This window comes from Pezoporus occidentalis, unplaced genomic scaffold, assembly GCF_034315485.1.
Source record: "Pezoporus occidentalis ecotype Australia unplaced genomic scaffold, CSIRO_AGI_Poc_V1 ctg162, whole genome shotgun sequence".
Classification (NCBI taxonomy): domain Eukaryota; kingdom Metazoa; phylum Chordata; class Aves; order Psittaciformes; family Psittacidae; genus Pezoporus; species Pezoporus occidentalis.
Window position 1 is genome coordinate 1,443,491 of NW_026913447.1, and position 12,861 is coordinate 1,456,351.

Below are 12,861 nucleotides of genomic sequence, written 5' to 3' on the forward strand. Positions count from 1 at the left end.
TTTCCCCTGAAGCTAGTGATACTGGCTAAATACTTGGCCCAGTTTTAAGTAGTCATCACTTGGTCATACTTTCCTGAAGTAAATTAAATTTTTGTTTCAACAAAGAAGTTGCTGTCTGAGTAAGTTACCACAGTAAGTTCAAAACCATTCCAGGATCATTTTGATTCTGCCTCAGTTACACAGATATGAGGAATCCTCACTGTTCTCATTGCTGCTCCGGAGACGTGTCCAGCCTTTCTTTCCTCATTCTCACCACTATTTCAGCAGAGTTCTGACTCAGACTTTATGCCTCATATCTTTGACTTTGTAGGCTAGATTCCAAATTACTTTTTGTAAGTTCATAATGAAAAATCTGACTTCAAACTTTCCTTCCAAGTAAAGAAAGAAATGCAATGCCTAAGGATCACCTGATTGGCATTGGAGTATAAATTCAGTGGGAAAGAAGCTTTGCTCTCAAATATAGATTCTATTTTAATTTTATAATTACAGGTGATAAAAAATATTTGAAAGAAATAATTTGCAATTCAAAAAGTAATACATTTGCAATATATTAGAAATATAGTTAAAAATGACAATATTTTTAATTAGTAGAAAGTTTAATTTTATGCTTTATATAGAAATTATAGCTTTAGTTGTTACCGCTGTCTCAGCAGAAGGAAACAGAAAAGTTCCTAAGTAGTTAAATAGCATTGGGGAATTAAAAAATATTTTATTTTGGCTTTTTTTATTTAATGGTAATATAAAAATAGCCTTTAAAAATACATTGTTAAACATAGGGGGTTTTACTAGAGTAGAATTGTGTATTATATACAGTAAGGCATATAATATTTTCCTGCTATTTTTTTCATGTTTGGTTTGATTGGACTAGGATATAAATGGGATGCAAATTTTCTGTCACATTGAACCAAAGCAAAAAAAAATTTAGAAGAATTTATTTTACTGTAATTTGTTGAATACATTCTCTTTTATGATTTGTCATATATAAGAGCTCCTTTCTACTTAAGGATTGAGAAAAATGTAAAGAAAACTTTATCTAGTGACAGCATGCATTCAGAAGAAAATACAATTTAACTGATTGAGGAACCGCTCGGATCACTATGGTATACTGATTGATCTGTAATGATTTTCATCTTTGTTGAATCTGCAGTATTCCCTCAGATTTAATCAGTTAATAGAAGATCTGGAGAGCTGAATAATTAGTTTACAATGTGTTTTTCATAGCAGATAATATCCATTTCCTCATTTCTGTGTGTCAGAAACATGTGTGAATGATCGAAGGTTCACTTCCATGGTTATTACCTCAACCCACAGTTTATTTTCTGTGTAATACACATAGGAGGCTAGACTTTTTTAAGGAACTCTTTGCTATGTGGCTTTGTTTTACTGTACATACATACTGTGTATGTACCGTACAAACTACTAGTTATTTAAAGGGAGGCATAAAGGAAGATGGGTCCATGTAGTCTGATGCACTGTCCTCTCTATTCATCTCACTTGGGGCTGTGGCAATGTAGCTTGTATCTGTTTCAGCTTCACTTTGCTGGACATTCTGAGGTGTTTCCACTGCAGGTTCTTGAGGCACAGACGTTTGCTGGTTGTGTGCATCTGGCATTAACACTAGAATATTATGGTCCACAACTGTTGAGACCTTGGTGTATTCTTTGCTGGTTCCTGGAACAGTGTATTTTTCATTTTGTCCACTATTTTCTTTACATTTCAGTAATACTGCTGGGTCCATATCTTGTTTGACTTTGTGAACTTCTACATAATCCATTAGTCTAGGATTCAAAAAAGGTGACTGGTCATTGGGTCTGTTTTGTTTGACCTGCACTGTGGTTTGGTCAGTTTTGGAATGGAAATTCTCCATCTCTCCTCGATTTTCCAAGTTGTCATGGAGAGTTTCAGTGATAGGATATCGTGGCTGATGATTTTCTTCATTTCCCACCAAAACTGGTGCAATGTTCATATTTGTGGCACCCAGTGTTATTGTACGTGCATCTACTGTACTGTGGTAGGCAAACATAGGAGGCTGATTATTAGGTAACTGAGCTGGAGGCCACGTGGATGATCTTGGATTCTCATTGTTAACAGGGATTATTCTCTGTTCTGAGGCTAGACACAGAATTTCACAGCTTCCTTTTCCTCTGTTTTCTTGAACATTTCTTACGCCTTGTGTTTGAAGTGTTGATGGAAGGGCACGGGCGCGGGACCCTTTGCATTTCTCAGAAAGCAAAGAAGGGCTATCACAGCTCCCTCGTCCTGAGTCACTGTCTGTTTCCTTGGGTGTCATTTTTGTGTTTTTGCTGGCATGACCATGGTCACGGCTTGGCATGAGTTGCTGTTCTTCACTGTCCTCTACCTCCAGATATTCTACCAGTAGTTCCTCACAGTCTGATGTTGGAGGGAAACCGTGACAACCAAGAGCACTCAATAATTCTTCAGATTTTCCTCTCTAAGGGCATAACAAGATACATTTTTTCACTGTTAACCCTAGGTTTTATCTGACTAGAACAATTGTGAACAGTCTACATATTTAATATACAAAGACTTCAATAGTTATATCACTAGACCTATACTGGAGTTTGTATTGCTGCAGAAAATAATGGAAGAACAGATTTCTTGAGTTCCCTCAGTGGGGAGGCACAGTCCCAGAATTCATGTTTCTAAAATGGAAGGACTTGGGAGCTTCTGGGAGGTACAGGTCTCATGGGTTTAACAAGAGTGAAATGGAGGAGAATGATGGAGCAGCTATTTCCTGTCTCCTCAGCACCGCAAGAGACTGTGGAGAGTAACTTCCATAAGAACTGGCAGGAAGATCACACAGGCATTAGCTCTTGTGGTGTCCCAAGGAAAGTCACAAACTGTTCTTAAATACCCTCCTACTACTAGTGCAAGGCAAGACTGTCTCACACATACCCTCTACACAACCAATCTGAAAATGTTGTTTATTTTTAACATTGATCAAATCAACTGAAGCTGTTTTATACTTTATTATGGCAATTGTACTTGCAAACACATACTTTAGGAAAGTAATGGCGAATTCTTTTGTTGCTATCAGTGATACTAACCTGTAACAGATGTTTATCTATGCCTGTTATCTTTGGTCCTGGAACTGGAGGTAGGATAAAGGCTACCATTCTAAAAAAACAGAACAAACACACAAGGTGTAAGTATGGGCTCTATCTCTCTTTGTTCTCCTATTTGTTCTTTTTATGTTTGACATTTTAAATACCTCTCCCTTATCTGACGTCTCCCTGTTGGACCTCCATTTCCTGTCTACCTCTCAAGCCAGGTAATGTAGAGATGCAGTTACAGTTCACAACTCACGCTTAGATGTATTTATAAGAAAAAGTACGCAAGTTATTCAACTGCAGAAGTAACACTGCTAATATGTTTTTGCTGTCCTTTGTCCCTTAACCTCCACTTCTCCAATGTCATTGTAGCTTCAAAACTAGCCAAGAAACAGCTATCTGGGGCACAGTTCAGGAGGACTACTGGGCCTGGGTGTATATACTTGTCGACTCACTACTGCTATATAGGATTTATGAGGAATGACTTCTGCTGGCTTTTCCATCAATGCTTTAATCTCCTACTCAGCCAGTAGTTTTGCAAGACTTGTAAAGAAGTGATAATTTATGACATCTCTCTCTGATTTCAGAGCTGATTGAACTTAGTGTTCTAAGAAATTATTTGGGAACTGGCAAAGAGGTGAGCAGAAAGACCATATAACCTTGTTTCCTTTAGAAAATCAGGTCAAAACCAAAAGGTGTGTCTTCTGTAGAGGCAGGGATACTCCATATTATATTTGCTGAATACTTACGTGGCTATCCAAGATGGTCAGATCTAATAGGGACATGTATTTACTGAGAATTTAGCCCGCTTTCCCATACGAACAGAAATACCTCATTATCAGCTGCAAATTTAAAGTCAAATACCTGTAACTTGTAGTTTATAAGAGAACACAAAACCTATAGGAAATTTAATCAGATGTTAGATTGAATTTTTGAAAAGGTTGCTGAGATTTTCAGCTCCATGCAATTGTGAAATTGGTGACTTACCTGTACCCTTTTAAAATCATTATCCAGCTCATGATTAAACATATAAGAGATGACAAAACACCAACGACGATCCACACAACCATATCTTTTACTCTATATTCTAAGAAACAAACAGAATTATTTAAAGATGCACATCTGCTGTATGCATAGTCAGCATGCAAAAAAGGTCTCAAATTACTTCTATTTTAAAAACTGGTCCAAACTGCCAAATGTAGTATTGAATATAGAGACCTTTACTAGCATAGGTGGATCTCAACAATCATTGTAGTGTCTGATAATAACTATGCTTTTTATTAATAGCACTGTGCAGGAAATAAACTCTCTTGGAAAAATGATACAAAAATATATGAAGAGGGAAATATTGTCACAACCAGTTATAGCAATTGGGTTCAAATCCAATTACTCCAATACTGTAGTTATTTAATTATCAAATACATATCATACAATTAATTAAATGGTGGGTTAAATCATCTAGGACTAGATATTTTTAAGGATTTCTATGGTAACATAACATTTTTTACATTTAGGTGTTTATTTCAATTTCATTCCAGACAAAAAGTAATTAAAAGCTGTTACTGTCTGAAGGCAGTCACTCTTTGTTGTCTGTGTAGCAGTTTTAATGCAGTTACTGGTATTCTTTTAATTAAAAACTACCATCATGAGAACAAATGAGGCAATAAATAGAAAAGACATTGTTTAAATAAGTAAAGGAATTGACTTTAACTTCTTAACTCCAAAAGGTAACAAAGGGGAAAGCTGACAGGGTAAGGTGCAGGGACACTGAGAATTCAGTTACGTAGCAATGATCTTACCTGTCCTAGGCAAACTATGGGATGTCAGTCTGCACAGGTGCCACAAACAGCTAACAGAGGTATTATGTGAACTTCCATGTAACAGCAATTACTGAAGGGATGCCTGGCCACTCACCAGTTGGGATTTGAATATACTTTTCTGGGCTCCATTCACTCCATGATCCATGGTGATCTGGTTTGCAATGAATCTGTATAATGTATGTCTTCCCAGTATTTAAACTAAATATTTTATACTGTGTTTGCTGTCCAACAAAAACAGTCTGGAAATTAAATAAAAATGATAAAATTCATGTAAAATTGAGACATTTTTCTGTGAAAATCAGAGCTGGGTTTAAATCTTCATAATGAAGTTGGGAATATAGAACAAATCAGCATAGCTTCCTAGTAACTGTCGTGGAGGCATAGACTAATGGTACATTTATTTTATTTCTATAGTTCAGCTTTCTAACATGATTCAGTGGGAATGAGATCTGCCTCTGGTATACTGTACAAATCAAAGTACTACAAAAACACATCATGAGAATAGGGCAAATAGGGAGGAACCATGGTAAAGGTTGGAACTATAGTGGTGTCAGGGAACAGAGATGGGGAAGAAAATAAAAAGAGAAAAGAAGGAATGTGGAGTTGGTGGGACTGCACAGGGTGTTAAAAAGTGGGTCTTCAATGGCAAGGGGGCAGGAAGTTCAGTGGCAGGAAGGAGGAGATACAGAGATGTCTGGAAAGTACTGCAGCAGACAAAAAGGGGATGCAGCCAAATACAAATAGCTGTAGTATTTGCTGCCCAGTTGTGTAGTTGCACATCCTGGCAGTATACAATTATTATGTGGCCATGACAACCATCACCCAGTGGCTTTTTGTAGAAATTTATATAGAATCATAGAATCACAGAATAGTCAAGTTTGGAAAGGACCTTAAGATCATCAAGTTCCAACCCTCCTGCCATGGGCAGGGACACCTCCCACTAAACCATGTCACCCAAGGCTCTGTCCAACCTGGCCTTGAACACCGCCAGGGATGGAGCATTCACAACCTCCCTGGGCAACTCATTCCAGTGCCTCACCACCCTGACAGTAAAGAATTTCTTCCTTATATCCAATCTAAACTTCCCCTGTTTAAGTTTTATATGATTTTACATAATGTCAGTGAACTTTCTGTTACCCAAGAAGTACTTGTAGGTAAGAACAAGTTATCAAAAAGAATCCTGGCTAAATGAGAACAAACAGTTTAAACTGTAATGCCAATACGCTTAATATATAATGGCTGCAATTAAAAATAAATATTCTGTCACCTGCTATCATGCAACAGCATCTGAGATACCAGTAATCTCAGTAGGTAATTGCAGATTACATGCAAGCACTTTTGAAAAATGATGAACTATTCACTGTGCCTGTTTCATTACATTCAGGTGTGTGACCTGGCTGACAAAATCTAATTGACCAGAAAACACCATCTAGTGAAGACTTGCAACATCCTCACCTCCCATTCCTCTCCTTCTTGAAGCTTTAGTCGTAACTCATATTCAAGGGTAAGCCATCCAGATCTGACATCAGCCAGTGGGGGTGGAGACCATGTCAAGATTAAATATGGTTTTCTATTTACTGACTTTTTTAATTCCAAAGTTATATTCACAGGAGGATCTGGCTGTACTGTTAAAATAAAAGAACTGTCAGTAAGAGTCTAAATTATTTTTTCCTTGAATAGTAGCAATATAAAATGGTGTGAGTGGTCAGTTACCACTTCTGTTGTACCTAGTCATTTAGAAATGGTGCTGGAAAACAGGGATCAAGAATTTCCTGATAAAGGAAGCATGGATTTATAAATATAAATTAAAAACTGAAGAACAGTTCATATGTTGAGTTCATCTTGAGATTTGCCTTAATCATTTATCATCAGAAATAATTTTTTCTTACATTACATTTATTGTTGCTTTTCCACACGACTGTTAACCTCTTCAGTGGTGTGTTATGAAAGCTGTGTTTTTCCCATAATTGTATCAAAGTTGGCATATATATTTAGGAATGCTGAAAACACAGATGTAGCTGATGAAACCTGTACCCCACCCCATCTTTTACATTCAGAAAACACAACAACATGATGCCTATATGCATATGTAACGATATTTAAATATAAAACCAGTAATATTAAACCCCGTCTATATTTCAAAAATAATCCAAAATGGAACGCAGGTTTCTGCTACAGTCAGGCTTGCAAATTGCTCAGTTCAGAAGTAAAGCTTGTGCATATTGTGCATGTATTTTATCACTCATACAAAGCTTCATGAAGTAATCAGGGTATAGAGGTAAAACATAAAGCCTTTTCTCTAGCTGCCAGACTCTTGGCAGCCAGATCCTTGTAACAAAATGTTTATTGACGATAATGTTCCGTTCCCTTAGAAAAATACCTAAATGCTTGTCCACAGTCACTCTGTGGAAAAAGTCTGAGAAAAGAGATTATCAGTACACTGCTATAAAGAACACTAATTCAGCTTCTTGTGGGTCTGGAAACTACTTTTAGGCAAATCAAATGTAAGTGTTATTAGTTAAAAGCTCAATTTGGTTTCAGTTGCTGGTAGAGTGGAAAAAGATTTTAGCTGGATGATGTTTCTTAAGGCTTGACTGAAAGATACATGGAAAAACAATAAATTGTTATCTGGATACATTTTTAAAGCTTTTAGAATTTTTAGGTTTCCTTTGAAAATAAAACAGTAAAGAGATGAATATTAATTCATTATTACACCATACTTTGTGGGGTGTGGGTGGTTGTTAAGTGTTTCTTTTGTGGCTTTGGTGTTGTTTGTAGTTTGGGTGGAATATTGATGGTCTTTGTCTAATCTGTTTCGCTGGTGGCTGATCCTTTTTCTCAGTAATCAAGACGATCTTATTTGTTCTTACAAGTTTTTAACTTGGATATAATACTATACATGAGAAAAGCTGGAATTAAAATTCTTGAATTAAAACACATACTCATGAATTATTTGGCTCCACAGAAATGCTTTTTATCTGTTACCTATGTAAGTCACATCCACATAATGAGGATCAGAGACGTTACTTCCCATTTCATTTGTTGCTTTCACAGTAATATTGTATATGGTCCAGAAAGAGGTGTGCTTTCTATCAAAGTAACATGAATTGGGGCCTGCAGTTCTGTAGTCTGGACATTCATAAATTTGTTCTTCTCTGAAATGAAAGAATCATGGTGATTAGGCTGTGTGATTACAGAGACTGTAACACCTGATTGATTACTAGTAGTTCAGCATTATTTGGGGCTGGATCAGGTTTTTCATGGCTGGAAATGTAAAAAAATCGGAAAACTGTTTTCAGACTAAAGAATCCTTGGACAATTCCAGAGACTGTAATAAGCATTCCTCCCCCCCCCCCCCAAAAAAATATAAAGACTACAAAACTTGAACGATTTAGGCTGTTATAGATACAGCAGTGGGCTAAAAGAGTGCAGCTCTTACTTTTCTGAATGCCATTACCCTTTGCATAGACCTTACAGGTTTCAGACAGCCAGCAGAAGTGCTTGTGAAGTCTTCTAACCCATCTATTAAAAAAAACATGAGTATTTCCACCGTACATTTCACACTTACATGAGTTCTGCATTTTAATATGCTGTCAGAATCTATTTTGGTCTTTCATCACCTGTTCCACAAAAACATCTACTTTGTACCTGTCCTCCAAACCCATTGCCAAGCTTCCCAAAGGGAGCAGGGATAGGAGAGAAAGTGGGGTATGTAGTACTTGTTTCCATGCTTCTCTGAGAGGCACAGTAACAAAAGAGAAAGTTGTGGATGTGGACCTCATAGGTTGCCCTTGCTGGCTGAACCAGTAGTTGTTTTGCACTAAGACCTAGCTTTCAGCTAACATGTACAGAGTTTAGCATCTAGTTGGGGCAGTGCAAGGGTGAGCAGTGCTGGGTGAACTAGAAATAGTTCACAGGACCCAAACAAAATATTGACTACTGCTTTAAAGTGTTTAGCACTTGATCTAAATTCCAGGACCAAGATTACAGCAGAAACCAGGAGGCATTCATGGCTTATGAATACCTGTGCAAAATAAACATTATCAGAAGATGAAAATTTTAGTATCTATGTGATAATTTTGGAAAGTTTTACTTGTGGGGCTGTGGGGCTAAAGATCTACAGGTGTGTGCATGCTTTTATGCTGTTGCTGGTACCATGGCACCTTTCAAGGCAGTCTGTCTTTCAAGGCAGAAGAATTCACTGAAATTTGAAAAACCTGATGTTATAGAGAGACCTTATTTCGGCCTTGGTTCTATTCCAGACTGTATCACTTGGACAAAACCATGTCCTATGGAAAATGACATCTTCTAAAAGCAAAACTGATTTGGATTAGTTTTCCAGGACCTTCCAATAAAATACTGAATAGTTGCACATAGCTTATTACCCTTCTTTGCTGTAAAGCAAAGTGTGGGTAATAGGATATCCTCCATTTGAAGCAGGTTTCCACCAACAAGTAAATGTTTCCTTTTCTGGAGAACGGCATTTTATTATTGTAGGTTTTTCAGGAGGTGACTGTCCTGTTAAAACATAAAGAAATGAACTGGTTAGTAAGATTAATGCGTTATGTCAGCGCTGAACTTACAAAGCGTCAAGCAGAGCACAACAAAATACTATTTTTATCTACAAGGAAAGAAAACTTTTGCTTCATATTAGCGTAGGAAAGGAAGAACAGTTCAGTGGTTAGGGCAGCAGCCTGCTACTTTGACCTGGATTCAGAATCCTTTCTCACTGCAGCTGTGCTGAGAAGTTATGTTGTGGTTCCTTGGATTTAGCTCTTCCCCACCGTATCTGATAAGGGCTGCTCAGTTACTGTTACAGCATGTTCTATAAATCATTTAAAATACATTCTGCTATCCAATCTGTTTTCAACATAAACCATTTTTTCTTTAAAAATTGTATTTTAAGATGCCTCTTATTGTTTAAAAAATATGCTGTCATTTGTTTTGGGCTTTACAGGAAAAAAAGTGTTTCCTCATTTGTTTATGTCCTTTCCAGTAATTTCCTTTTGAAGTACCTATGTGGAGCTGACTTCAAAGATAGATACAAAAAAAAGCAGCTCTCATATTTCCTTGTAAAATGACATTATACTCAGTACTCAGCCTGACTGCTGCCAAGCAATTTATAATTATTTGGATTCCTGATAATGTTTTTATATAATTAAGCAAAGCACTTTGAGTAGGGCAGAGGAAAATGTTTAGATTTTGAATAGGATGCCAGTCAAAAGGTGGGATTGAAACTTTTTGTAGTTATGTATTTGTGGCAAAATATGGTCCTATTACATCAATAATAAATACCTTCTACTATGTAGAGTAGGGACATTGATTTTCCAAATTTCTAATTGCCTAAGCTCTAAATTCCCAGATCTGAAAATGGGACATTTAAAAAGTATTTTTTTATTAACAGTACTTCAGCAATCTCCACGTCAAATAATGAACAATACAATCAGTGACAGAAGATTTGGCTAAAGTGTCTGACAAGACAGGATGTCATGCATATTTAATGTGTCCACTCAAACCCACAAAACACAGATAGTTATTTCCATGTGATAGTAGCTGCAAATGTTATGCTCTATTAGACACAGCAGTGCTTTCATTTCAGTTACTAATGAACAAATGAATGATTCCTACACAAGTACCATTACCCGGTACCTACAGTGGCAGATTAAATCAACATGATTTTTGTAATAAAGGGCGAGGAGCAATAGATTATTTAGGCACACTTGTATGAGAAGTGACTTCCTGGTAAATCCTAGCTTGTTTGTCGTAGCCAGTTCGAGCAGAGGATCCTGAGTGGATCAACAAGACTAAAATGTGGTTACACATGAAGTATGTTGAAGATGCACTAAGATGTTCCCCCAGCACTATGAAGTATCTGTGTGAGGAACCAGGTTTTCAGGGCTGCCATTTATGCACCTTTCACAGCACTGAACAAGCTAGAATTTAAAAACAATTAACAGAATGGCAATCATCTGCTCACCTTTGGGGATCTGAATGCGTCTTTCAGAGCTCCACTCACTCCATTTTCCAAGGTCTAACATGCAACGGACCTGAACAACATACTTCACCCCAGGCTGTACCCTAATCACTTTGTACTGTGTCTGCACTCCCACAGATATTGTCTGGAAAACAAAATGGACAGGAAAAAACAATAAATAATTCATCCATTTTAATAAATAAGCTACAAAGGAGCTTGTGTCACTGATGATGACACTCAGACTAATTAAATAGTACTTAGAGAATAACTAAGAGACTTAAGAAACAAAAAGGGTCAGCCTGAAAAGCAGTATTTAAGGAAGCATGAAAGTTTTAAGGGAGAGGAAATTGGAATCTTTATCAGTGGTTGAAGTTCAGCTTGATGTGGTCAGAAGCTGCTCAGCTAGCATCTGCCTGGGCCAGCCAGAGCAGCTCCCTCTCTGATGCTGTGAGTAGCTGCACCCCAGACAGCACAGGCTGAAGCAGGCAGGAACCCACACCTGTGGGCTCTTTCTCACTGGTGTGTGTCTCGGTAGAAGGGATGCGGCTTCACGTTAAGTTAAAGCATCCACGTCCCCTCCAGAAGCAGCTGTACTTAGAGGAGTTTGTACTTGCAGGAGGTGGGGTGTGCTTGTAGCCTACCCTGGGAGAGGGGAATTTCTGCATTTAGCATACTTCTAGGACTAGTTACAGAGGCATGTTTATAAATTTGTAGGTGTCTATTAATGCTTTCATGTGGCTGGTATTGTGATTAGTCTGTTCTATTGCTAATACTGACCTTGACTGCAGAATTAAATGATTGCTTGTTAATTACATCTTAATGCATCAATAAACTGCTTTGATCCTGATTTGGTTTAAACTATACGAACTGAGCAATCTCTGATGCTTGGGAACAGACACATTGCTGAAAATTACAATTAAATATTGGTGCACTACAGAGGCTTTTATACTATACAACAATAGGAAAATTGTACAAATCCTGTGTCTACAAACTACTACAGTATTTTTTTTTCTTGAGTCAGATTTGGTTACAATATTTTTTCTATCCCTACAGAAACTAATTTTTTTTTTATAATACCAGTGAAATTCAGACAAGACAACTCACCAGAAGAGCATTTACACAATAAATATATTTTCCCATTACCTCCCACTCTTCCATTCCTTCAGTTTTCAGCCGTAGCTCATAGTGATACACATGTGAATTAGATCTGACATCAGCCATTGGAGGTGGAGACCATTTTGCCCAAAGGTTCGTTATGCTGGCAAATGTTTTTGTTTCTAGAGTGAGGTTCACAGGAGCATCTGGCTGAACTGTATAAGTGAAAAGTTTGCCATTAATGATTTAATTTTCTCTCAGGAAAAAAGGCACCTCCTTTACAGCTTTGTATTTAATCACATTAATTCCAGATCATTCAGCACTTCTTAAGATAACAGTACAATAGCTTTTTCTTCCTTTCTCTCTAATAGCATTTAAGTGGCTACTGCTTTACCACAGTATCAGCCTGATATTCGCCAGACTAAGGAAATACAAATTGTCATTTCATCAGGCTATTCTTGCAATATTAAAATGTCAGATTTTTCGTAGCTAAAAAGACTGACTACATTTATCATTACAATGTGTAGATTATGTGTATGCAGAAAGCAGAACAGAGTGGGAATATGATACTACAAAAAGCTGGCAAAATGCTTAAGCAGTTATTTTTACCCTCCCAAGACTGCAGCTAGCAGACAGAAAGATATTTACATCTGGAAAAAAAATCCTGGAGCAAATTTTCTAGCCGTAATTAAAATGACAATAAAATATGCAGTTACTTAATTCATAAGTAGAATGCAGTTTTTCACATAAATTAAAAATGCGTATTTCTGATCATCTGTATATAAACTGTTCTCCACAGCAAGTTTCACATGATGAGGAAAGAAATCTCTCACCACTACTTGCTCTGGGATTAAAAGCCACATACATCTCCAATTAGTTTGTTTTTAATTTCATTCTTCTC

At 37.1% G+C, this 12,861-nt stretch overlaps 1 protein-coding gene across 5 annotated transcripts in view; it reads right to left on the reverse strand.

Moving 5' to 3' along the window:
* Positions 1-695: 695 nt before the first annotated feature.
* PRLR (prolactin receptor) overlaps positions 696-12,861 on the reverse strand; it is a 147,087-nt gene continuing 134,921 nt past the window's right edge. For all 5 annotated transcript variants that reach the window (XM_062612906.1, XM_062612905.1, XM_062612904.1 and 2 more), the window contains 9 exons: positions 12,009-12,175; positions 10,869-11,010; positions 9,277-9,409; positions 7,877-8,046; positions 6,347-6,516; positions 4,986-5,130; positions 4,059-4,158; positions 3,069-3,138; positions 696-2,452 (listed from right to left, as the gene is read on the reverse strand). In XM_062612906.1, the coding sequence (XP_062468890.1) occupies positions 1,424-2,452; positions 3,069-3,138; positions 4,059-4,158; positions 4,986-5,130; positions 6,347-6,516; positions 7,877-8,046; positions 9,277-9,409; positions 10,869-11,010; positions 12,009-12,175 (2,126 nt within the window). In that variant the 3' untranslated portion in view covers positions 696-1,423. The remainder of the gene's footprint in view (positions 2,453-3,068; positions 3,139-4,058; positions 4,159-4,985; positions 5,131-6,346; positions 6,517-7,876; positions 8,047-9,276; positions 9,410-10,868; positions 11,011-12,008; positions 12,176-12,861) is intronic.